The 27,794-nt window shown below is 37.9% G+C and overlaps 1 protein-coding gene across 3 annotated transcripts in view; it reads right to left on the bottom strand.

The window, feature by feature from the left end:
• The window catches only part of LOC124878642 (pikachurin), a 43,725-nt gene extending 15,931 nt beyond the window's left edge, over positions 1 to 27,794 (bottom strand). For 2 of the 3 annotated variants that reach the window (XM_047382732.1, XM_047382733.1), the window contains exons 1-13: positions 27,267 to 27,791; positions 18,798 to 18,907; positions 17,730 to 17,816; positions 16,542 to 16,568; positions 16,305 to 16,422; positions 16,059 to 16,194; positions 11,224 to 11,390; positions 7,535 to 7,647; positions 7,130 to 7,377; positions 4,857 to 5,044; positions 3,761 to 3,861; positions 3,580 to 3,680; positions 2,957 to 3,101 (exon numbers count right to left, since the gene is read on the bottom strand). In XM_047382732.1, the coding sequence (XP_047238688.1) occupies positions 2,957 to 3,101; positions 3,580 to 3,680; positions 3,761 to 3,861; positions 4,857 to 5,044; positions 7,130 to 7,377; positions 7,535 to 7,647; positions 11,224 to 11,390; positions 16,059 to 16,194; positions 16,305 to 16,422; positions 16,542 to 16,568; positions 17,730 to 17,816; positions 18,798 to 18,907; positions 27,267 to 27,372 (1,647 nt within the window). In that variant the 5' untranslated portion in view covers positions 27,373 to 27,791. Of the gene's footprint in view, positions 1 to 2,956; positions 3,102 to 3,579; positions 3,681 to 3,760; positions 3,862 to 4,856; positions 5,045 to 7,129; positions 7,378 to 7,534; positions 7,648 to 11,223; positions 11,391 to 16,058; positions 16,195 to 16,304; positions 16,423 to 16,541; positions 16,569 to 17,729; positions 17,817 to 18,797; positions 18,908 to 27,266 lie in introns of all 3 variants that reach the window. The other variant, XM_047382734.1, reaches the window with a different exon arrangement.

The raw sequence follows: 27,794 nt of genomic DNA, 5'->3' as shown, positions 1-27,794 counted from the left end.
GCCTCAGATGTTAAACACATTGACTTTTGCCTACAATTGTACGGTACATGAAACTACAGGTTTTCCACCGTTCTATCTGATGTTTGGTCGAACGCCAAGATTACCTGTCGATGTGATGTTTGAGAGCGTTCTCTTGGATGGAGATATCGTTGACATGGACAAATATGTTCAGTCATTGGGCAGGGATCTCAGGGAAGCAATGACTTTGGCTCAGCAGCATGTAGAAAGGCAGCAATCCAGACAAGCGGAGATGTATAATAGAACAGTTAGGGGACATTCCTTGGAGAAGGGAGACAGAGTTCTGTTGGCTAACAAGGGAGAACGGGGAAAAAGGAAACTGGCCGATCGTTGGGAGGAAACGGTCTACACTGTGGTGCATAAGAATAGTGAACTGAACACTTATGTTATCCGTCATCCTGTGACCGAACGATCTAAGACAGTTCATAGGAATCTGCTCATGCCAGTTAATTTTTTGCCTTTGCCGTCGTGGGATGACGGTGTTTCTGAACATTGTTCTAGGAATATAGTTTCAGATGGCGGGGTGTCGGACAATGGGATTCCAGGTGACTGGGATGATGACACTCGAACTGCCCACTGGGTTTCTACGCTACCAGAATCTAGTGTGGTGACTGCAAGTAGGGGAACGGTGGCTGGTGGATCTGAATTGACTGGAGGCAATGGTGCTAGTGTTCAGAAAGAAGGGATCATGTTTGCCTGTGAGGACCATGGGTTGGTTGGGGAGCATCAGGGATCGGAGGACTTACATTCTGAGTGTCAGAATAGTGACTGGGTTTCCGGATCTGTAAATAGGAGTGTTTGTCAGAGCGAAATCACAGATCCAACTGAGGTGGCTAGGGGCTCACATGTTTCTGGGGCCGAGTCAGTTGTGACGACTGTACTTGCAGAGGTCCCTTCAGCTGTTCCAGAGGAAGGAATTAGGACGAGATTGGGTAGATTTATCAAGCCTGTTAACAGGTTGATTCAGACGATGGCCATGCAAAGAGTTAAGATCTTGTCATAGTTCTCTCAAGAACCACTGATTCATTATTTTGGTACTTATATGTATTTATTTATTTTTCTCATTTGTGTCAGGATTTTTTTTTTTTTTTTTTTTTTTTTCCTTTTCATGAGGGTGTTGGATTTTGGGCGTGATCCCATTTAGATTGTCCGTTGAATCGGACCCAATTGTGTGATTTTGGGTGTACTCTATGATAGATATGTAAGTGGCATGTCTTCTATGGTGTGGTGAGGACTTAGCTACTCCTCATCTTACCTAATTCTTCATCGAATAGTTTTTTTTGCTGACCGACCAATTATGGTCTTATATGGAGGGTATACCCAGCTCATGTGTCTCCTCATGGCTGGATCTGTGTTCAAGTTTGTTTTTGCTGTTTTGTTTGTTTTTTATTTGTTGTTGTTATTTGTTAATTTGGTTATGTGAGCGTAGGTTCTACAATCTGGTGTAAAACAGTGGGGGTGAATGTAGCAGTGTAATGTTGTTACATCAGATTGTAGAACAGTTAGTTAGTTTGTAGGAAGTTATACAGGCAGCGGTAACTTTTATTTTGAAAAGACGAAAGCTCCACTGCGGAAATATTGTGGGTAACTTCCGGTGTAGAAATGTTAATTTTATTGGTATTCAATGTGTTTTATAATAGTGGTGGTGAATTATTGTTGGTACTGTTGAGCACATTGATTTCACAGACTGTCTTTGTGGGGTCTCAGTTCAGTGCTCAACAGATAGTCTAACGGGCCATACCATTGCAGCGGGGTAAACGCTCTCCCATGAGATTAGACGGCCTCTTTTCTTGTGGAGCTTGTGGGAAAAGGCGCTGTGGAGAACACTGAGGAGCCTGTCTGACTGCTTTCTATTTGTCGTATTGGCGCAGGCGGCAAAATCAATAAAGGTGTTTTCACATCAGCTGCGGTCCGGCTTACTTCAACAAAAGACACAACGCAGAATGAACACTGTTACACGGGGAAAGTTGCGAAAAAGTTTGAAGCAGGGCTTGGTGATATCTCATGGAGCAATGTTTAATCCCTCATCTGAAAATGGAAAGAGCATGGAACAACTGCAAAGCTACAAAAACTTGGCTGTCCACTGAAACTGACAGGCTGGGCAAGGAGAGCATTAATCAGAGAAGCAACCAAAAGGCCCATGGTGACTCTGGTGGATGCAAAAGACTTAAGACTGGGACAGAGGTCAACCTTCCAGCAGGACAAAGACCCAACATATATGGCCAGAGTTACAATGGAATAGATTAGATCAAAGCATATTTATGTGTTTGATTAGTCTAGTGAAATCCCAGACCTAGATATAAATAAAAAGTTTTTACCATGGTTTTAACCCTGATGAGGGACTTTCTGTATGGAGTTTGCATGTTCTCCTCTAGGTTTCTTTGTTCTTCCCACATTCAAAAACATGAAGGGTAGGTTAAAGAGTATCTCTAAATTGCCCTGGTTTCTGTTTTTATGTGCATGGCTGTCCGTTTTATTGGGTCTCTGTATTGATCATAGACTGATAATAAGCACCAGCAACCCTACGACCCTGCATGGATTAAGCAGCTATAGAAAATGAATGAATAGATGAATAGACTAAACCATTTTACAAAGAAGAATGGGCAAACGTTTTAGTCTCTAGATGTACAAAGCAGGTAGAGGAATACCGTAAATGACCTGCAGCTGTAACTGCAGCAAAATATCGTGAGAATACAAATACACACCTAAATTTCCAATTTGTTTTAATACACATTTTTATTTTCCAGAAATTAGAAAACTAAGTCTCATTTTACTTTACTTCACATTATACATTTTTTTGTTAGTCTCTCGTATAAAATCCCAATAAAGTACATTGAAGTATGTGGTGGCAAGTTGAGAAAAAGTCAAGTGGTTGATTTACCTTTGCAAGACACAGTAAAAATGTTTCCATTGTGTAACGAATATGGCCTTTGGTTACCTGTGAGCGCCCAGATATGGGGTTGTCATTGTCCATACGGAGCCATCCACTCATGCCATCTCTGAATATAGTAACAACGTGCCACTGACCAAGAACAATAGGACTCTCGCTGATTATCTGTGCAGCTCCAGTGCCACAGTTGAACCTGAAAAGACAAAAAACAATATGTGTGAGGATACATTATACACATTATATTTCCCTTTACGCATTAATGGTCAGAAAGATTTAATTTAGGTCCATGGTTATGTTCGAGCATGTGCATTTGGCCTCATCATTTTTCATCATGATATCCAAACAACTGATGAATACATGAACAGTACTATCATATAAACATTTTTCCTATTATGTGTCAAAAAAACGGATATTGCGCTGTAGTATTGATTACCTTTCGTGAGAGCTAGTTATTGCACCACTAGATAATAATTGTGTTTTAACCATTTAGTTTGTTTTGTTAAGAAAAATTATATATGGCATGTTAAGAAATGTATTACTGTTTGGAAGCATAATGCTATGGCACGTGAGGGGGCAAAGTGAATTTTACAAACAAGCAAACAAAAAAATAGCATCACAATCAGTTTACAGATTTCATATTGGACATATGAAAAGTGTGAGTCACTTCCCACCTGTAGTGAAGTTTGCCTCGAATCAAAGCTAAAGAGGTAAAGTCTCCGCGGCCATGTTCATTCTCTCCACAGTAGAGCAACAAGCCATCCTCAGATTCTGCCTGTCCAAGAGAAACAACACATTTGAAACACATTTCTTGTCTGAGAGACAAAAAGGTGTCAAAGTAACTAAAAGCCTTGCCTTAAACTCTAAAGTGATCTGAAAGGTCTGGTATGAATTTTTCAGGGGTTCAAATGTCATGTGAGAGTAGCCATATAACCTGGGAAAGTTCACTGCTACAGCTGAAGAACAATGAAAGATAAGATTAGTAAAAATGGATAGAAGATGCAAGCAAAACAGCTCAAAATTACTATAACCATAGTGTGAGACGGCACAAAAACAAGATGACTTCTGTGTTTTTTTGTGGCATACACAGTTAAAATTAGATATTTTAATACACTGCACAGGAAGACCGAACCATTACCTTTTTAGGTATTTTAGGAATAACACAATTATTTCTGTTTGCTAAATACCAGCATAATGAGACAGAAAATATTTCTAATATTTTCTGAAATGTCAAAGTCAATCTAAACTATTGACTTTGTTGTCCTTAAATGGAAAATCACCAAATTTATATAACCCTCTTCTAGTCATACTGACCACTCAAAGCACTTTATACTTGAGCAACATTCACCCAATCGCACTCACAAACAGTCACCAATACACAGATTAGTAGGCAACTTGGGCAACTTAATTACTTTACTCCTTCCTACTGTCCTAAGGAGAAAGCTGGAACTGAACCAAGAACTTTCAGATTACAACACCACTACTCTTCCCACTGAGCCACAGTCGTCCCACTTTGTAACCAGCCCTGAAGCCACTTTGCAACCAATTTGATGACACAATTATGTTCATAGCCCATTTGAAAGATCCTTTTGTACAAAAGTGCCTCCTGGCTGATGTCTTGAAATGTTGCTTTCACATAATGTTCTTTCATCATGATGTCATCTATTTTTGGAAGTGCACCAGTCACTCCTGCTGCAAAACACCCCCACAGCATGATGCTGTCACTGTTGTTAGCAAATAGAAATGATTTTGCTCATCCTAACTGACCTAAAACAGAACGTTTAGTCTGGTTTGTTGTCAGATAGTGAGAACAAATGTTTTGTCGTCTTACACTTTGTATATAAATATCTGGTTTCAACAGTTCTTACAAACTGATAGTCAAGCAGATGTTTCTTCTCATGTAGAAAGTAAAACTAGAGCAAAGGAGGTATTTCACCATTCAGTTTCTTACTCTCAGAGCAAGTGTCTCCTCTACGTCCAAGGTTACAGTGGCAGCGTGAACCTCCACTCTCATAATCAGTGAGGCAGAAACTGTCAGGCGGACACACAGTATCACCACAAGTCAGGTCGTACACACGTGGGATCCCACCTTGCCAGGACGAGATGGTAGGAATGGAAGTGGTGGTGGGCAAAGGTGGGCTGATATAAATTCAACCATGAGAAAGATTAAAAAGTATGGTTACTTTGGTCTTCTGACAAAAGTTGGTTTATAACAAAAATTTGACTTTTACAGTCTCCATTTAAACAAATAATTAAGCAGATTAATATCTAGAAAAAAGGTAGCAAAACTAAGATGAAAAGCAATAAAAAAAAGCAGCATGGAAAACAAAAATAAGTGTCAATCAATAGAATAAAATAGAAAAGAATAGAATGCTTCATTAGTCCTTCAGTGGAAAAATTCACAGCTTTTCAGGACGCATTCAAAAAGTGTGAAAAAAACAGGAACTGTGTACACTTAAATGTACAGGTCCTTCTCAAAATATTAGCATATTGTGATAAAGTTCATTATTTTCCATAATGTCATGATGAAAATTTAACATTCATATATTTTAGATTAATTGCACACTAACTGAAATATTTCAGGTCTTTTATCGTCTTAATACGGATGATTTTGGCATATAGCTCATGAAAACCCAAAATTCCTATCTCACAAAATTAGCATATCATTAAAAGGGTCTCTAAACGAGCTATGAACCTAATCATCTGAATCAACGAGTTAACTCTAAACACCTGCAAAAGATTCCTGAGGCCTTTAAAACTCCCAGCCTGGTTCATCACTCAAAACCCCAATCATGGGTAAGACTGCCTACCTGACTGCTGTCCAGAAGGCCACTATTGACACCCTCAAGCAAGAGGGTAAGACACAGAAAGAAATTTCTGAACGAATAGGCTGTTCCCAGAGTGCTGTATCAAGGCACCTCAGTGGGAAGTCTGTGGGAAGGAAACAGTGTGGCAGAACACGCTGCACAACGAGAAGAGGTGACCGGACCCTGAGGAAGATTGTGGAGAAGGGCCGATTCCAGACCTTGGGGGACCTGCGGAAGCAGTGGACTGAGTCTGGAGTAGAAACATCCAGAGCCACCGTGCACAGGCGTGTGCAGGAAATGGGCTACAGGTGCCGCATTCCTCAGACCCGGGCTACAGAGAAGCAGCACTGGACTGTTGCTCAGTGGTCCAAAGTACATTTTTCGGATGAAAGCAAATTCTGCATGTCATTCGAAAATCAAGGTGCCAGAGTCTGGAGGAAGACTGGGGAGAAGGAAATGCCAAAATGCCAGAAGTCCAGTGTCAAGTACCCACAGTCATTGATGGTCTGGGGTGCCGTGTCAGCTGCTAGTGTTGGTCCACTGTGTTTTATCAAGGGCAGGGTCAATGCAGCTAGCTATCAGGAGATTTTGGAGCACTTCATGCTTCCATCTGCTGAAAAGCTTTATGGAGATGAAGATTTCATTTTTCAACACGACCTGGCACCTGCTCACAGTGCCAAAACCACTGGTAAATGGTTTACTGACCATGGTATCACTGTGCTCAATTGGCCTGCCAACTCTCCTGACCTGAACCCCATAGAGAATCTGTGGGATATTGTGAAGAGAACGTTGAGAGACTCAAGACCCAACACTCTGGATGAGCTAAAGGCCGCTATCGAAGCATCCTGGGCCTCCATAAGACCTCAGCAGTGCCACAGGCTGATTGCCTCCATGCCACGCCGCATTGAAGCAGTCATTTCTGCAAAATGATTCCCGACTAAGTATTGAGTGCATAACTGTACATGATTATTTGAAGGTTGACGTTTTTTGTATTAAAAACACTTTTCTTTTATTGGTCGGATGAAATATGCTAATTTTGTGAGATAGGAATTTTGGGTTTTCATGAGCTGTATGCCAAAATCATCCGTATTAAGACAATAAAAGACCTGAAATATTTCAGTTAGTGTGCAATGAATCTAAAATATATGAATGTTAAATTTTCATCATTACATTATGGAAAATAATGAACTTTATCACAATATGCTAATATTTTGAGAAGGACCTGTACATGTTTAAAAAACGTCCTTGTATAAGGTGCATTGTCATACCTCTGCCAAATATGTTAGAAACATTGAAACAAAATCTATAAATTCAATTAAAGTTTAAACTACAGGCCTCATCTACTTCAACTGTCACCAATGACAAAATACAACAGACCAATTGAACAAGTAATGCACTTTATATGGAAACATCTTACCTGGTAGTGGTGGGTGGAGCAGTAGTTAGGGTGTCAGCAGTACTACTGGGCTCTGAGGTGACTATTAAAACCAGATCTGTGAATTCTGAGAATATGGAAGAGGCGGTCATGGTAACTGGTTGATCAATGACATTTGGAGGGACTTCACTGTTCATACGGTAAACAACATTTCGACCAGATGGCGGCCCAGGATGTGAACGGAGTTGAGACTTCTCGTTGTTCTCACCTATACCTGGGAATGGCTTCAACTAGGGCATAAACAGGTTAACAAGGCAGATATCAGACATGTTTCCAAGCATTTAGTATTTTCATAGTTTGTATTCTTGAGACTTGGGACTTTTGGATTTGAAAAAATAAATAGTAAAAAAACGAAGTGGATTTGAACTATTAACATGTAAGACCTACCTCTTCGATAAACACATCATAATCTGAGTCATCAATGTCAAATCCATCTTCATCTTTAAATCTGTAATCTGTGTTGGAACGCCCCAAATCCCCACTGCCCACATCTAATGGGCCTGTAACAAACATGAGGCATATGAAATAATCATTAGAGCATTACATTTAAAAGACAAACAATAACGACATCAACACCAAGAGGGAGAACATCCAAAAAGCATGCTTATTCTAATTATAGTAGGACAATTACCACAACTCAAATGACATTGATAAAAGTAGCAGTAGAGGTTTAAAAACGATCTGACCTTAGTTTCGTTATATTTACAATAAGTCATTCCTATACTAAATAATTTTAATCATAAAATGATAATGACAGTAACCATGCTGGAGCCAAGGCTGCTGCACCGTTGACCGAAAAGTTTCCCCTTGAAAAAATGGGGGCTCATAATGCCCAAAGACAGTGCTAGACTGTTGATACCACATCCAGAGCCTAAAATACATGTTACTTGTTATTTATTTATTTATTTTTTATGAATCAAATATCCTGGAAAAAATAGAAAACTAGACAAGCGATGAACAAACATGTGGCAGGACATAATAGAATACAAACACTGTCCTTAAGTCATGTTCTTCAACAATGCAAACGCTTTAAAATAAAAAAAAGTTGAGCAGAATACAATCAAATCCTTCACAAATCTGAAATAAGGCCTGAGAGATGTATGCTGCTTTCGCTGATCCATCTGCTTTATACAAGGTTTTTTGGCATGCAGCTGTTTCAGAACCACCTTGTTGATGAAAGCATGCAAATTATCTTTGTGACATGTTTATCTTTTTTTGAAGAGTCAAGTAAGAAAAAAAAGGGCAAAAGTATTTGTAACCAGCTGCTGAAGCAAAACTTGCTTCTCTGCAGGTTGTTCTCCTGGTTTATCCTGGCAAACCAAAGTTAAGAAGCCTTGTTATGCTGTAAAGTTTGCATTAAGTGATTTAAACAAAACTATGAATTACTGGTCAAATAAAAAGATTGTAGTGAAAATAAAAACAGCCAATGTCTGAAAATCTACGACTTGCTGAACAATTTATCACTTGAGACAACTTAAAAAAAGGGGGGATATTCTGACTCCTTTGGAGAATATAGTATGAGGAAATCTCCTTTGCACTGTTCTGTACATCAAACCATTTTACAACTTTTTTCTGATATCCTGTGTTTATTACGAAGAATCCTGAAGGTGCTTAAAATTTGCTGGAGCGCGTGACCCATAGGCGGAGGCTTTAGTCCTCAATGTAGCTGTTCCTGGTATAAGTCCCAAACCCGGCACCCTGTGGTGCATGTCTTCCCCCTCTTTTCACCCCAGTTCCAGTCTGCCTTCTTTCAAATAGCAAAAATGAAGGCCACTAGAACCACAAAAAAAATCTAAATAAAATGTCCTTCTATATTCAACACTACAAAAGAAACAAGAATTTAAGCAAGCCTGTTCAGCGCTATTTATTCATTTTCTCCCACATATATACCCCACTACCTCCATGCTGCTCCGACTCTTCACCTATCTTAATTATCAGTGTGTTAATCATTTTATCCTGAACGGTAAACCACTTTCAGTGTGCAATGTAATTAAGTGTAGCGTACATTTTAATAGAAATGTATTTTATTTATTAAATAAATTACACAAATCAGCCGGTAAAGTAGGAACGGATGCAGAGATTGAACTGCTAATTGGCCAAATGACATTAAAACATGAAAAAGCAAGTGTGACACAGTTGTGTAACAGCGAAGCCGTTGTGTAACCCTCAATAAAAAGCACAGTTTTTCTGGCTAAACAACAGACAACTTCACATAAAGAGTGCCAAGAAAAGTCAGTCACTCAGTCCCACCCCTGCTGTTACTTCAAGCAGTGGGCCACTGTGTGCATGTTTGCACATTTCTATTGGCGTGGACGCCAAAGAAGGGGTCTGGCATCTCGCACTTAATCCTGTCTGAAGAGACAGAAACATAACCCGCTTTTATCCCCTGCTGAGAAACAATGGGTCAGTATTACTTAGTCTCTGTCAGTGTGTTTCTCAGTGACTATCAAAATGGCTCATTTTGTCTTGTTTTAATTTAACTTTCATCTGTAACAAACTTTTTTCCAATTTGCCATTAAAAAAAAATTCTGCTCTAAATCTAGCTAGAAGCCGTCGCTAAGACCTCACTCAGCTTAGCAGTGACCGTGTACATGCAAGTGCATTTATTTTAATAATGCAATTAAAAATGTAACTTGTACAATATAGAGATTTACTACATACACAAATATTTCAAGTTTTTTTACTTCTACTTTTGATGAGAAGCTAATAAAAACCAAATTTAAGTTTTTCAGACAATTAGTATGTCACGTACAGTTGAAACTAGATATTTATATGCATTTGTAAAAAAATGCATATAAACCATAACTGCTCCGAAACAGACAAAGAACCCGCATCCTTTCTGGACGTTAAGATGGCTGGTCATTCCCATGAAAATAGTTGCATATAATTGTCTGAACACATAAATGCAACACCTTCATCTGGACATCTGAAACTTGTCCCAAAATTTTAACCAAACTTGTGGAGGTATTCCCTTAAGAATCCGTAGGTGTGCTATACTAAATTCAGTGGTTGTTGATTCACCTATTAGTAGCTTATGAGAGAATAACTGGGCCTTTCCAAACTGTTTAAAGGCAAAGTAATCTTAGTGTATTAGATTTAAATTTGAAGAAAGTAATAAGAAAATTCTGTTTTTTTGAAGATTGTCTATATAGTATAGGATAGGATAGTACAGTACAGTAGATTTTAAAAAGACATTTTTGTTTGTTATTGCCATGTTGTGACATATATAATCATGGGGACAACAGTTGTCCAGCAGTTAGTCACTGACACCCTCCACTGACTGCCTCTGAGCATGTTAATGGCAAGTTGAGGTGAAGTAGAAACTTTGGAAGAAAAAGGTGCATTAGCAAGAGGGCTAACCACAGGCTTGAGGGCATTATGAAGTAAAACTCATTCAGGGATTTTAGGGGATATTCACAGCATGTTGAGGTCAAGAGCCACTACACAGTCATGTATCAAGCACATGGGCTACAAATATTGTGTTCTTTGCTCCAAGTCAAAGACGTCTCACATGGACTAGGGAGATAATGGAGCGGACTTTTGCTCAGTGATCCAAAGCTCACAAAAGTAAGATTTGTGATTATTCAATTCAATTCAATTCAAAGATACTTTATTGATCCCCGAGGGGAAATTAGAATTCCAGTACAACCCATCCAAGGGGGGACGGGTCACCGAGGCTTTGCTGCCCACTCACAGGCGCTGCCCTTTTATATTACATAAACCTTTTTTACTGACCTTTAAACTGTTTCATTTAATTAAAGAGATTCTTATCTGAGAAGAACAAAACTGTGTACTTAATAATACATGTAACGCATTTTTGTAGTAAAGAATTTATTTTTAAGGGTCCTTTTGTTGTGTTAAGTAAAACCTGCCCATATGATTAAAAAGACAGGATTTTAAACATACCCCATAATTGCTGCAACTTTGATGATTAAAAGCAACCACATTAATTCAGTTTTTTTTGTACAAAAGCTGAATAGCTTCAAAATGCCATCAAAACATAGTGATGAGGGAGCTGGTTGAGAATGAAGTATATCAGCTGTCAAAGGGATTCAGAGATCAACGTCTGGTCTTACCAAGAGTTCGCACAGGGTTGTTGATGTGGCTGGGTGGGCTTACGCCGTGCATGTTGACTGCTCTGACAACAAACTGGTACTCTGTTTCTGGTAGCAACCCTTTTAGAACCATGGAGCTGGTCTCAATGGGCTCACGTATATAAATCCACTCTGTGTCCATTTCTGGCCTATAAGTAAGAAATAAAGAATGTTACACATTGAGACATATGAAAAAAACTGAGCAAGGACACATCACACTGCTTTTGAAATTGTTCTTAATTTTTCAAAAGCCAAGAAATCTTTAAATTGTGTTGTGGGCACACTAATGTTGTATGTTTATTACAATTACATCTTATTTCAATATTCACAGAATGAAAACCTTTGTTTTATTGGTTGGCTTTGCAAAAATAACCCCCTCAAAAAACTGGCCTCAAAAAGGCAATACTTATTATAGTTTATATTTTATTTCATTATGGTGTGAAAAAAGTAACCAAATTCACCTATGAGCTGACTTGAGCTGTTTCAGTTTATCATTGTCAAAATATTTACAGGAAATTATCTGCATAAATAAATAAATAAAAAGCTTTTTATTGTTTCTTCATCTTCAGCCACAACAAAACACTTAATGCATCTCTTCAGAAAGGCCTCTGTTGATGTAAGGAGAGAAGGATTCGGATCTTAGATGGCTCTTCTAAGTGAATACCAGCACATGCGAAACCAGACAGAGACACATATTCATGTCTGGCTGTCACAGTAAAACAGAGTTTCTTTTTAATCTTTGTAATGTTTCTCTGCAATCACTCAAAGGCCATAAGCACTGCACTGCAAACATCACCACTGCTGTTTTATAGCATGTTTAATACATCCACAGCTTTTTTTTTTAGCTGCATTATTTCACTAAAGACAAATTGTTTAAATGTTGTGCGCATAAAGTTTGAGGAATCATCAAAAGGACCCAAGCTAGTCATTTGTGACCTCAGCTTCTCTGCAGACAGTCTAGACATGGGAGGCTCTTTGTGGTGTATGTATGTGTGTGTGTGTGTGTGTGTGTGTGTGTGTTCTTGTATTTGTGGCTGAATGAGAACCATTTTTTGCATTTTTATCGCAAAGTGAGGACATTTTGACAAAGTGAGGACATTTTCCTGGTCCTCACTTTTTCAAATTCTGTTCTTGGGACAGGGGTTAGGTTTAGGACTAGGGTATGAATTGAGTTATTGTTAGGGTTAGGTATTAACTGGTTAGGGTTAGGGTTAGTGTTAGGGTCAGGGTTAGGCACTAAAAATCAAGGAAAATGAATGGAAGTCAATGGAAGTAACCGAAAAGGCCTCATAAAGATAGTAAAACACGGATGTGTGTGTGTGTGTGTGTGTGTGTGTGTGTGAGGCTGAACACTAATAGAAAGAGAATGAAATTCATTCTTTCTCATGTCCCAACTGACCCTTGTGTCAAAACACAAGTGATTACACTGAACAGACCAGCAAAGATGCATACAAAAGAGAGCTGTGTATTCTGAGATATGCGTTTGATGCACATGTCAGACTATTGTCATTTTCCACAGCATTAATCCACACTTATATAAAAAAAATAGCTTCCAATGTTTGAGCACTATTAAACATATTTTCAACTTTAAGGGACCACACACTGAATTTCCTTGAACAGCTGTGCTTTTGGTTTTTATTTTCACTTTGAACAAATCCCAATTTTAGAGATGTCTAAATACAATGCCACTTTCACCAGTTTGTTTGTGTCATACCATGTTTATTTGTACAATAAAGAATATTAAAGTTAAAATTTAAAGTAACAATGGCATTTTATAAAAATGCACTTATTTAATAGTTCAAGACTTGGATTAAAAGATTGTAACAGTGGATAAAGGGCTAAGAGGTGATCAGCTTATCATAGCTTTACATTGCATAAAGACTCAAAGCAGGGGGCAATGCAAGCTTCATTTGCCAACAGTAATGCTAGGCAATAAAACTAACAGCATGAGCAAATGAAACACTTATTGTCTAACAAAGAGTCGCTGGCTGTTTGAGCAAAAGGATGAGGCTTTTGGATGTCCATTGCCAATGTCAGGCATCTTTGTGGTGAGTCATTGTTCTAATGGACCTCACTCCACCACTAACAGATTATTTACAACGCAGTGCACATGCTGTGCACATGCTGCACACTCACAGCTTTATTTTCTGTGCAAGCAACAGTTGTGGGGTTTATATGAGGTGAAGGAGCTCAGGGTGAGGGCATGAATGCTGACAGAAGAAGAGAACTGAATTATTCACTAATTTAAAAAACTAATGGTAGAAATGCTATTTGTTAAATGTATGTTTAATTAAATCAGCAGCATATGAACTTTACATTCAGAGGGATGTTATCATAGGGAACTGCTTGTTAGAAAAGGTGCACCATCTTGTGAGGAATGTCCTTTAATGTTTTAGAATAGAATAGATTACATGGTATTCAGAGGATGTAATAATAAATAAGATTTTTTATTTTAGAATTTTAACACATTTTAGGTGCAATTTCTTTTGAGAAACCAGGATAGCCAACAGCCTTGGTAAGGCGGAAGTACATTTAGATGGACCCTGGACTAAAGGTTGAGCTTCATAGTGGGAGAAGGCTTCTTGCTGGTTGAATATCATTTCATTTTAGTCATCCCACAGTTTACACCCCACTTTATATTTTCTGTAAAAACCCAGCCAACTATGCTTTGTATCCCAGCTTCTTAAAGAATTCTTATTCAAAAACTTTGATAAAATAAGCCACCTTTAGTGGAAATATTTAAATATGGCAATTGTGGACTTCCACTTTCAGCGTCTCCAGGGAGAGGGAGAGAGAGAAAGTAATATTCTTTTTAACCTGTAAATTTGTAATAATTTACAGCTTTATATAGTAAGATACAAATTAAAGCAATCCCTCCTCCCCAGGATTGCTTATCATTCATCATCAATGTTAGCTTTGAATTGAGCAGACACACTGCTGAGTGTATGTGTGTAATTTAAAATTCATTCTACCTATACGTTTCTGCACAGTTTGGAGTGGTATATAAATCACAACCGCTATATGAACTGTGATTTATGCCGTATTGGCCTGATTTCAATATTTCTTTGCATTCTGGACTCTGTTGTTTCATTTGTGAAGATCTGTGTTTTCAGATCAATGTAACACCCCTGTAGGAGGAAGACCGCTCAGCATTGCTCAGGATTGATTTTTGGTAAGACTGTGAAAGTTGCACAAAAGTGGTTTGGTTTGTTTTGTAAACTAATTGTGTGTGGCAGGCTTTATTTTTCCAAGTACCTGACTTGCACTTTAACTTTTCTTTCTGTTTCAATGTAGACATGATTAGTAATGTTCATGCTAAAAAGCAATACACATTCTGATATTTATAGCTGGAAATATAATTGGAAAAAGTTTAACTTTAGTTTCAATGAATGTATGTTGAAAATGCACAGAAAGTGAAACAAGGTTATTCTTATTATCTGTGGTTCAGTTTTTATCTGTCACTAACAGACAAAGAACCAGAAGGAATGTAACTAAAGTACCCATATTCAAAGCGTTTTCTGACGACATTATATGTGTCCACATTACCTTTGTAAATAAAAAGTCCATAGAGGAACGTACCTTCCTCAGGGGGATGGTTGTGCTACAGCTGATCACCAGACAACAACCCGCTTCTGAGAACCTTAAACAACAGCATGTCTCAATTGCCTCAATTAAGGTCAGTGTTCATGATTCAAAAACAAGAGAGGGAGTGGGTAAAAATGACATCAATTGGAGAGTCCAAGAAAACCACTGCTGGCCAAAATGAAAACAAAGGAGCACCACACATTTGTCAGGAAACATCTGGACGATGCCCAAGACTTTTGGGAAAAGACAAAAGTGGAACTTTGTGGAAGGTGTGTGTCTTGCTACATCTGACATAAAACCAATGCAGCACTTTAAGAGAAGTACATGCTATTTACAATCTAACATGATGGTGGAGCAATGGTCTGGGGATGCCTTGTTGCTTTAGGACTTTAACCAGCTGCCATAATTTAATGGAACCATAAATTCTGCTCTCCATCAGAAAATCAGCCATCAGTTTGTGACCCAAAGCTCCAGCACACCAGCAAGTCCACTGTTAAATGGCTCAAAGAATACCAAGATTAAGGTTATGGAGTGGCCTAGCCAAAGTCAAAACTAAAATCCAATTAGGATGCTGTGGCATAAACAGGCTGTTCGTGTTCAAACATCTGTTCAATACAGCTGAATTAAAACAATTCTCCAAAGAACTGTGGGCTAATGTTCCTCCTCAGTGATGTTAAAAGACTCATTGCAAACTCATGAGGGCAGTGGGGGCCACCAGGGGTGGCAAAACCAGTTCTTAGGTTTAGGGAACAGGTATTCTGTTCGTATCTGAAAAAGCAAACTCATTTGATTTTACAGGAATTTTCTTAACTGTTTTTCATAGATAGAATAATAGATGTGCTTGATCATTTTCATCTTTAAAAAAATCCTAAAGATATTTCAGGTAAGATAATGTCAGTCAGTCATTTTCTATACTGCTTCTTCCATAGTGGGTCGCAGGGAAGCTGGTGCCTATCTCCAGCAGTCTGGGCGGGAGGTACACCCTGGACAGGTCACCAGTCAGTCCCTTGCAGGGCAACACACAAACAACCATGCACACACTCATTCACACACCCAGGGGCAATTTAGAGACCAATTAACATAACAGTCATGTTTTTGGACTGTGGAAGGAAGCCGGAGTACCCGTTTTCCCCACGCATGCATGCCCCTTTGGGGGTTAAGAGGTTAATGTGTCTAAAACGTACTCAACAGATTTTTCCCATTTTGCTAATCTTAACTGAGTTATGACTGACCTGATGTAAGCCACCAGGAAGTGGAGAACAGGGGAGCTTCCCTGACTCTCTCCTTCCTGCCACGACAAAGCCAATTCTGTGTCCGATACGGCCATGACAACCGGCTGAGTCGGAGGTGAAGGGGGCATGCACATCTCTATTGGCAGAAAAACAAACTGAATTTAGTTAATTCATGATTTAAAATACTCTGAGAGAAAATATTAAATGATATTGTGAAACCAGTCTCTGCAATTCACATATTCTTACCATGTGAAGCAGTACTTATGTCTCTGGGCATGCTGGGTCTACCCTCCCCGGCCCAACCGTAGGCTCCGACACTGACTCTGTATTTAGAGTTCACCTTTAGACTGCCAATGTGTACATCCTAAGCAGCACATGGAAAATTATCAGTTTAATTATGAAAAGACAGGGAATTTGAGTTAGATGAGTTCAGTACAAAAAAGGTGGGGGACAATGAGTACAAATGGGATAAATGCTACTTACAAAGCTGGTTTGTCCATCAAATTGCCCCTATAAGAAAGTGCAGATTGTAACATTATATTTCATGACATCAGAATCTACTGTGCTATAACTTTAAAAAGGATATTATATGGCACACAAAAATAAAGAACTGAAACACCAAACAGATATTAATACTTATAATCAGACTAATCATCTGCTGCTTTAACTATTTGATTTAATTTATCGCTGTTTAAATGTACCAAAAAAATTAACAATCTCATCTTATAAAGTAATTTCTATTTCTTTTCCTTATAGATTATATCTAGATATATGTTGTTTATATTAGTCATGCAACAATATCTCTTGATAATGAATATTCAAAAACACACATCACCGTTAATCTTTGTTTTTGTTCATTTCCTAACCTCTTAATCTTTGCATTATAAAACTTACTAAACTCCAAAAGATGTTAGAGAAAGAGATAAAACCAGCGCCTTTATTTACCATATTAGATCAGCAGACTGCTGTCCACTGCTGTATGATCACCAGCCTGCTGTATGATGCACCTATGAATATGTTTTGCACAAATTTGCTATATGTGGTCCATATTAGTGATTTGTTAACAAAGTATGGTGATTATTGGATGCAATAAGTAATTCCTCACACTAAAGAGTTAAATTTTACAAAATACCATTTCCAGATATAACCCCAATGCCTTGGGTCCTAATTCTGTACAGCAAAAAACAAGCCGTTAAAATACTCCACTAAAAGCAGATCCACCTCTTTGTGAAGCCATAACGTTTTAATTGTTGACTATTCCTTTTATAAAAAAGAAAATTCAATACCTTCCAAAAACAATTAAGAAGTCTACATATATCTCATCACCTTTTATTACTGTATCAAACTTTTTATTTGATAGACCAATATAAAGTAATGCATAATTTTTTTAACATGGAAGGAAAGCCATACATGGTTTTTAAGTCTTCATTGCAAATGACAATTTAAACTATTCCAGTGTTTGGGTGTTTGTTTTGAGTTGTTGTCCTGCTAAAAGGACCTAAGTCCCAAACCTTTTGCAACCTCTAAACATTTGAGAACATATGCAGAAAATCTTATTTATCTTCCCTGTCTTTCCAAATTTGCTCCTTGTCTTTAAACATGTTATCCAGCTTGAACATATAGGTGTAGGATACAGAGAGGGGGGAAAAGTTGAATAAGATGTATACTCACAGTGGTCAGCATTTCCAAACTTAGAGGGACCTCCATGATGGATGTTGTACTAACTGGCCGACCATTCTTCATCTCTGTGTAAAAGACCTGGGCAGCCCAAATGCAAAGATAAATTTTTATTATTTAGTTATTGCATTATTAGAAAATAACAGTGACACTTTATTTATGGCTAACGGGAAGGATGTACTAAAAAGAAATGGGACTTTCATTGAACTTTCAAAGCAACAGAACATTTACATTCCCTGGAAGCTTATGAGAAGCTAGTGTCCTGACTAATCCTCTTAGTGCAGACATATGGTCAAATACAGAGCCCATACAGTTATACTGATCCACAATTTCTTAATGGTTTATTCAAGGCAGAAAGGAAGGACCTTCTGGCATGTTATGTGAGGTTCAAGGAGAAGTCCCAAAACATGACCAGTCCTGAAAAGGTGCATTGTAAAAATGAAAGAAACTATGCAACCTCATTGCATGTGCACTTTAAATTCACATTGTAACAAAAAAAAAAACATATGTACAATAGTTCTTTAGACAAAAAGACAAAAGACAATCCCACTAATATTCATTAATATATATCGGATATGTGTTTCATTTGACTGCATCTTTCAGAGCAATATAGCACCTGAAAAAAACCTTATACATTTGGCCCTGAAAGTGTTCATTCAAACACATGAAAGTCAAAAATAACGCTTCCTTTTTCTTCATGGCCAGCTTCCTGGATATTGGGTTTGATGGGCACTTTAGAAGTGGCACAAATAGTGTTTCAGCCATGCAGAAAGAGATGAGCAGTCACTCAGAAAAGAATCTGTGGAAATTTGATTTATTTTCCATCTTGAAGACCTTTGTGAGGGTTCAAAACATGTTTCTGCTTTTTTTGGCATGTTTTCTTGAGATGTTCTACTTAGTAGAAGGACCTTCAAAATGAAAAAATCATGTCCACCAAAGGACAGCAGACAGATGAAAACAGGAAGAATTTTTAAGTAATTACTGCATACATTCATCATTTCAGATGTGGACTATTTACAAAGTAATGCATTATATTTTTATGTAGAATCTGGTTGCATCTACCTTGTATCCAGTGATTGTGCTGACATGTCTGCGGGGCATCTTCCATCGCACACTGAAGGCGCTACAATTCAGTGTCTCCAGCTGGATGTCCAATGGAGGACTTAGACGATCTGGTTTATACAAACATAAACATGGATATAATCAGTGTGGAAACAACAAGATACAGCTTCGGAAAGTACATGGGTAACTGGGACAAGGCTTTCAAGAACTGTTGAGGATATCTGCTGACTGATCGAGACATAATTTTTTTTATTTATGCATGTTTTCTTATGGATTTGTAATGGAATTATTTCTATAAATTAAAGATAAACTGCTTGACCACAAGTTTACAGTATTGTCACCTATATACTTTTATACTTGTGGATATCAAACGTTTATCTAAGGAAAAAGATATATAAACATATGAGCCACCATAACCTTTAAAGAGGACTGAGATCTAGTGTACAATTATTTTGACATTCCACTTTTGTGACATCTAAATCATTTCTTTTTTAGAGTTAAATTCTTGGCCCGAAATATACTTTACATTTTATAATTAGTTATAAATATGGAGAATAACTACAATAAAGCTTTAGTGAAGAGGGTAGACATACAAAAACCCACCCACCAATCATGTCCATGCTTGGTGGTTAAGGAAACCTGGTCAATTTTGTGTCATTTGAGTGCATTTTAATTATCTATCTTTTCAGAAATCATTACTGAAAATTTTGGAAAGTTCTTCAAAGACAGCACATTGATTTTTCTTTGTCTACTGACAAAAAAGTGGCATTGCTGGCTTTAACATTTAAATCAAACAGAAGCACATTTCAGAGCTCAATAAAGTGAACTCCTATGCCAGCATGTCGCTTTTATACACTTTATTTATTTATTGTTTTGCTTTTACATTTGTTCTTGTCTTTAAAATAACCTCTGCTCCTTCTCTTGAAGCCTCTCTTGTCCTAAACTCACCTTGCTACTCATACCTTCTCGCCATACTCTTCCTTCGGAGCACATCATGTATTCTGGCACCTAAATTCCCTAATCATCTATGTCTCCCCAATGTTGTTGCCCAAAGTTTGCATGAGTTGGCACCGATCTCAAATTCTGAGGGGACACTCTAGGGTAAACACAAACAAGCATAAAGCTAAGCTTTATGAACAAGATACACTCCAATGTGCTAAATTCAGTAGCTGTAAGCTGCTGTTGCCTTTCAAAGTAACAGTGTATAGTAGAAACATGTAATAATAAAACGAAAATGATTTCTCTTGTCCAGAGGGTTTCAGGAGGGGAGTGCATCGGTCACATAGCTTGACACCTAAGCAGTAGGGGACTTGCTTGCGAAATTAGTGTGATCTAAGGGATCTGAAGGGTTCATAAGGCTGCAGGAGGTCAGACAAATACCCTGGAGCCTCTAATTTCAGTTAAATGATAAAACTTTAAAGTCAATTCTAAAGTGAACGGGGAGCCAGTGAAGAAAAGCAGGTACGGTGTAAACATGTTTACGCTTTTTATTTGTGTCAGAACAGAAGCTGCAGCATACTGAACCAAATGCAGTGGTGCAGGGCATCCCTGACTAACACAGACTATGTATAAAGAGTTAATAATCCAGTCTGGATGTAATAAATGTATATATGACCTTTTCAAAGATAAAAATTATTTCACTGTAGATACAAGCATCGAATCAAATATAAACCCAAAATATTTAATTTGTCACTTAACAAGAAGTGGTTCATGGTTTAAACATTATATTTATCTGATTCCCTAAAGGGTGACAAAGGAAATTTCAATATCAAATGAGTCTGGATTAGGTAGCTTCAGTTAGTAAGGTTAAATTTAATTGCACAGATGTTGTTTTCTTTCTAAATCAATGCATCTGATATCTAGTAATACTTTGCAAGGCTTGAGACATGCCCTCTGTTCTTCTCAAGAAGATAATCTCAGAATCACTGCTGGTCTGTGTTTGCCAAGTGCCCTTCTAAATCCTTTGAGGCCGCTGTCCACTTCAGACATGATAGAGACAGTTGAATGAATATTTTCCTGGTCTCTCATCCTGCCAGTCTTATCTGTAGCTGACATACAGGGGTTGGACAATGAAACTGAAACACCTGTCATTTTAGTGTGGGAGGTTTCATGGCTAAATTGGACCAGCCTGGTAGCCAGTCTTCATTGATTGCACATTGCACCAGTAAGAGCAGAGTGTGAAGGTTCAATTAGCAGGGTAAGAGCACAGTTTTGCTCAAAATATTGAAATGCACACAACATTATGGGTGACATACCAGAGTTCAAAAGAGGACAAATTGTTGGTGCACATCTTGCTGGCGCATCTGTGACCAAGACTGCAAGTCTTTGTGATGTATCAAGAGCCACAGTATCCAGGATAATGTCAGCATACCACCAAGAAGGACGAACCACATACAACAGGATTAACTGTGGACGCAAGAGGAAGCTGTCTCAAAGGGATGTTCGGGTGCTAACCCAGATTGTATCCAAAAAACATAAAACCACGGCTGCCCAAATCACGGCAGAATTAAATGTGCACCTCAACTCTCCTGTTTCCACCAGAACTGTCCGTCGGGAGCTCCACAGGGTCAATATACACGGCCGGGCTGCTATAGCCAAACCTTTGGTCACTTATGCCAATGCCAAACGTCGGTTTCAATGGTTGCAAGGAGCACAAATCTTGGGCTGTGGACAATGTGAAACATGTATTGTTCTCTGATGAGTCCACCTTTACCGTTTTCCCCACATCCGGGAGAGTTAGGTGTGGAGAAGCCCCAAAGAAGCGTACCAGCCAGACTGTTGCATGGGGGTGGATCAGTGATGGTTTGGGCTGCCATATCATGGCATTCCCTTGACCCAATACATGTGCTAGATGGGCGCGTCACTGCCAAGGACTACCGAACCATTCTTGAGGACTATGTGCATCCAATGGTTCAAACATTGTATCCTGAAGGTGGTGCCGTGTATCAGGATGACAATGCACCAATACACACAGCAAGACTGGTGAAAGATTGGTTTGATGAACATGAAAGTGAAGTTGAACATCTCCCATGGCCTGCACAGTCACCAGATCTAAATATTATTGAGCCACTTTGGGGTGTTTTGGAGGAGCGAGTCAGGAAACGTTTTCCTCCACCAGTATCACGTAGTGACCTGGCCACTATCCTGCAAGAAGAATGGCTTAAAATCCCTCTGACCACTGTGCAGGACTTGTATATGTCATTCCCAAGACGAATTGACGCTGTATTGACCGCAAAAGGAGGCCCTACACCATACTAATAAATTATTGTGGTCTAAAACCAGGTGTTTCAGTTTCATTGTCCAACCCCTGTAGTTCTGTTCCTGAAATTCTGAAATGCTGTTGCATTCCTCACTAAGTATTCCCTAGGATTAAGATTTTCACACTCAAACTAAATAGGGGTGTTTAAAAATTAGTCAGTCAATCATTTTCTACCGCTTATTCCATAGTGGGTCACGGGGAAGCTGGTGCCTATCTCCAGCAGTCTATGGGCGGGAGGCAGGTTACACCCTGGACAGGTCGCCAGTCCATCGCAGGGCAACACACAAACAACCATGCACACACTCATTTATACACCTAAGGGCAATTTAGAGCGACCAATTAACCTAACACGCATGTCTTTGGATTGTGGGAGGAAGCCGGAGTACCCAGTGAGAACCCACGCATGCACGGGGAGAACGTGCAAACTCCATGCAGAAAGACCTCCGGCAGGGAATTGAACCCAGGACCTTCTTGCTGCAAGGAAACAGTGTTACCAACTGCGCCACCGTCCCTAGGAGTACGATTTTCACACTCACATTAAATAGGGGTGATTAAAAATGATTTCAATTAAAATAGATAAAAATAATAACTTAAATATTCAAATTGCAAATATAATAAGATACATATGAAAATTATGATTAATCCCCAAATTTCTTTTAAACATCAGTGATCATTTTTTTTCTCTATGTTTTGTTAATGTTCCCATTTTTAATATCATGTCTAAGAAACAGAGTAAATCAGAAAAACTTGCCAGTGTTGAATAAAGGTTAGGTCACATGCCTAAAAGCTACTTTCATCCAACACACAGCAGAACAAACCCCAGGAAACACCTGCAGAACATCCAGAATGAGCTGGAGTACAAGAGGAATGTTTTGTTTTTCCTCCTCTTTCCTTTTTCATGGATGGATGGATGGATGGAGCATCAGTTGTCATGCAACAAACCTAAAATTCAGTCTTGTGTCAACCAACATTTTTGAAAGTTGAACATCTCAGCTTGCATCTGTTTAGTTTTAATAATTAATGATCAAACCCGGAGTAACATATCAATAATACATGGTAACGATTCTAAATTAAAATATATTTATTTGAAGTTTGGCATTGTTCTACATAAATGCTACCTTATACAGAACAAGGACAATGCAAAACATGGCCATTTAAATTTCAAAGAATGCTTATCTTGAAAAAAAAAAAATATCCCCCACACATTCAAATTTTATCATTTTTAACCAAATCAGGCCAGTTCCATTACCAACTTCCCACATGACCACACAGATGTTCAGACTTCATAGTTATATTACAAATTCAAATCTGGTCCCTTTTGTACGATCCAAGGCATCTAGTCACAAGGTTTGCAAGAGAAAAATCATTAGAAGATTCATATTAGAGGGCCTTTATCTCACTAATCAAAACCTTATACCAGAAAAATTTAAAATACCATTAAAAATGGTATTTTAACATTAGCTACAGTCGAAACCAAACTATTGCATACACTGTATAAAAAGGGATATAATCATTTTAACTCCCAATCAGACATTAAATAAGACTATTTTTATACTACTTCTATTTTAGAAGTTAATATATTTTCTTCAGATTTAGTACAATTATCTTTAAACTGTATGTCTTGGATCAATTGCTTTGGATATCCTTCAACAATCTTTTCACAATAGCTTACTGTTTGGCCCATTCTTTGTGACCGAACTGGTGAAATTGAGTAAGATTTGTAGGCAGCCTTGCTCACACACACCTTTTCAGCTTTGCCTACAAATTTCCAGTTGGACTGAAATCTGGGATGTGCTATGCCCACTCTAAAACACTGACTTATGCCACTTTGTAACAAAGTTTGCGGTAGAGTTCGACCATTGTTCGGTTGGAAGACCCATTTGTGACCAGGTTTTAACTTCCTTGTTGTGATTTGAGATGTAGCTTTAGTATTTCTACATGCTTTTCCACATGATGTCATCTCTTTTATGAAGTGCACCAGTTCCAAAAGCAGAAAAACAGCTCCCACAACATGGGCCTGCTGCCATCATATATCAACATCTTCTGTGGCTTCCCCCCTTTTATCCAAATTTGACAATGATAATAATGGCCAAACACTTCATATTCAGTTTCATCAGACTACATAATATCTATCAAGATCATTTGCCTTTGTTCTAGATGTATATGTGTTTTGTGCCAAAAAAAAGCATTCATCTCTGGGAAGCAAAATCCATCTCCTTTCTGGACAGTATGATGACCAGACAGTTAATCCTAAATAACCTAACCCAAGAAATATTTACTCTGATTTTATATCAGACTGTGAAATGCAGAAGTGAATATTGCTTTATTAAAATATTTGTTGTTTTTTTATATCATAACCCTATAATGTTTATTCACTTTCTTAAATCTTGATATTAACAAGAATTACACTTTCTAAATAGCTTAATAGTTTCACTCTGGTTCACACATGATTCTTTTTGTTTGTAACATGAAATAATACATATAAATTGTATTTGAATTGAAGATACAAACAAGGGCAGATTGTTTTAGTAATGTAAAATTCAATTCAATTCCTGTGACAATTATTGTTTTTCTGACAACCTCAAAAATCTTATATGTTTAACAGTAATCTGACACTCAAAAACATAATTTCAGAATAAATAAACAACACTACCCCTTTGCTTCTGTCTCCATCTTTAGTTATGTTTAGAGGGTTTTCTTCCCAGATTTTAGTCACCCAAAGGAAAATGATCACTGAGCTCCATGCAGCTGTTTTTCTCATATGCACAACAGAGGGAGGGTTTGAAGGAATAAAAACAAAACAATGTTTTTTTAACTGTTTCTTGTCTTGATTATATTTTAATTGTGTTTCACCAAACAGACGTTCAAGTGCGAGACATGGTCATGGAAGGTTCATTAAAATGCATGGTTCTCATAACAACTTAATAATGCTCGATATGCATAACAATAAGAGTAAAAAAACTAAGCTTCTGAATTATACCATCGATAATTTAATTGTCTATTGAAATTGGGGAATGAAGCTGTCAAGGAATTAAATAGAAAGATCACCTCAGGGAGGAGCTTCATTCAATTTTAACCTCTTTCTGAAACCACCAGCTTTATTGTTAAAAACTGATGTGATGCATGTGGACAGTGAGCCCTGCTGACATTCTAGCCTCCATGAAAACAAGATCTGAGAGACCTCAAAACAGCAAAAAAAAAAAAAAAAACATGTACAAATCTCACTGGCAGTCATAAATGCAGAGCTACATCAGCCCTGTGTCTGACTGTCTAAGCTGTGATAGGGGCACTGTGCAGACAGACATAAAAGTCAACCAGCATTGCCCTGAGGGTCTGAGAGTGTGATGATTGAAAAAAATCCAACCATCAGAGAGAATGACAGTGAGGGAAAGGGGGAGTGGGACGAGAAGAAATGGAAAGGAAATGAGACAAAGAAAGACAGAAACAGATACAAAAAGGGCATAGATAAGTTGTAATCTTAGGATTTCGTCTCAAAAGCGCACAATGGCAAGTGTGAAAACTGGTTTTAAGATAGAACAGAGCTTAACATTAACCATTTATCGTTTTTTGACATATTTTTATATTTTCTGTAAAATATTTCAGATGTATAGTATTTTATTTTCTCTTTATTTGCAATAATGTAAGTAAAACGTTATCCACATATTCCTGCAGAATTGACACTGTTTCTGGCAATATTCTTTGTAAAATAGAAGTTGAATTATAGATGTTACATTCATGTCGGTTTAATTAGAATAGAATAGAATAGAATAGAATGGTCCTCTATTTGTCCCTAAGAGGGAACATTTGAGAGTATCATTGTGTGTTGGTTTGTATTTTTGTACAAACGTATGCAATAGAAATATAGAAATGTAATGTAGAACAAGCTATAGAAATCCCCAAGGTCATAATTAGGTGCGAATGTGTGGGGTGTGTCAGGGGTGGTGAGCACCATATAAAAAATAAGGTATTTATTTGTCATTTGTACCCATAACAACTTGGACATTACTGTTATGCAGGTGTATTGAGTAGGCGCCCCCTGCTTCCTGCTGATAATAAGAAGATCAGGCATCGTTTAGTGTGGAGGTCATCCTGTGACTTCTTCTCTGCTTTCAGCTCTAGCATTACTTTTAGCTCTGCCCAACCAAGAAATTTAAAGAAATTACATTTTTGCAAAGTATAGTGTAGAAGGTGTTGGGTGGTAGAAGGAGTGGATTTATTCCTGATCTTCATTAAGTATAAAACACAATTGGATTGTAGTTAGACAAAGTGCTTCTGGTTGATCCACTGATAATACTTCACCTCTACACCCCTTTGGTCTTTCTGGACTTACAAGTAGGATCATTGTTCTCCTGAATAATGAAACCACACGTACTCCAAAAGATGAGATATTCTTTGGGTAAAAAGTTACTTTTCCCTTTGAGTTCTTCTTATAAATTTCGATCAGGTAAATTTTTATTGTTGCAAAAATATAACATGTTTTGTTTTTACAGCTGACAAATTGTTTTTGTTTTTTGTTACAAGCTGAGATTCCACTAATGAATCCTCTTTTGATAGCTAGCAAAGTAAACACATTTGCTAACATCCACTTCATTTTTTTCCTCATGTTTCCCAGAGTTTTTCTTTGTGCACAGTATTTTTTAAATGTATTTTTGTTCTTCAGTTTGAAATTAAAAAAGTTGAAACACAAAACCAGAACAAAGCATGTTTAACAGTCTGCACTGAAAGTGTTGGGTCTAGATTTCACATCAATTCATTATGTTATGTGTGAATAAACAGTATTTGAAGTTTTAAACACCAGCATTAACATAACAATGGCATGTTTCTCTTAATGATTATGCAAAGAAATTGTTTTGTTCTGTGGAAGAGAAGGCTTTGTTTTAAAAGAAAATGTTTCAATCTGTATTGAAACATTTTCAATACAGATTTGTGTAGAAATAATCACTTGTGTTTTCTTTATGATATTAATTTATTTTTATTTTTTATTAATAGTGGTTCTTAAGTTTTCCGTAATACCACAACTAAAAGTTGATAAAAAAAAATTTTTTTAAATGCATAGTCAGTGGCACAAAGAAAGACGTGTGTGGTCAGCTTATATCCACACGTTGCATGCTTTTTACAAGTTTACCTTACTGTTTTGCTTATTATGATTATATTTCATATTCCCAGTCCCACAAGAGTTTGTAGAAGCTGAATATATAGTCTGAACTCACCAGATCTCCGCGCATTTGATCTTCTGGTACCAAAGCAAACGTTGGCAGAGCAGATAGCAAAGAAAAGTAAGTACAGAAGACTCCTCTCTTTACATGTAAGATCCATAACTTCACTTGGTCAAATCCACATTTTAGGACACATCCAAAAGGGCATTTAACTTTTATCTATAACTAGATTCTTAGCTGGTGGAGGAAATGTGTCAAATAGAACCTCGTCTTTTATCCAAAATTGGAGACAAACGCCCTCCTAAGACGCACGGGATCTGACCGTGGGGAAAGGGCAGCTACGGTTTGACACTGATAAGATTACACTCTGCAAAAGATCAGTGGGGTGGGTCATAAACGGACAAACAGCCCAGCGACCGTGCCCCTGACAGGCGCTCTGATAGACGATGCAGAGGGTTGTCCCAACAATTCAGCTGTTAATTCGTCATCACAAGCCCCGATGAATGGTGGCCACGGTCATTTTTACGCATGAAGATCGCTGTCGTGTCACGCTCCGGTTCGCCTCTTAGACAGCAGATGAGC

This window comes from Girardinichthys multiradiatus, chromosome 12, assembly GCF_021462225.1.
Source record: "Girardinichthys multiradiatus isolate DD_20200921_A chromosome 12, DD_fGirMul_XY1, whole genome shotgun sequence".
Taxonomy (NCBI): Eukaryota; Metazoa; Chordata; class Actinopteri; order Cyprinodontiformes; family Goodeidae; genus Girardinichthys; species Girardinichthys multiradiatus.
The sequence above is the reverse complement of the archived record's forward strand: the minus strand, read 5'-3'. Positions and strand labels throughout refer to the sequence as shown.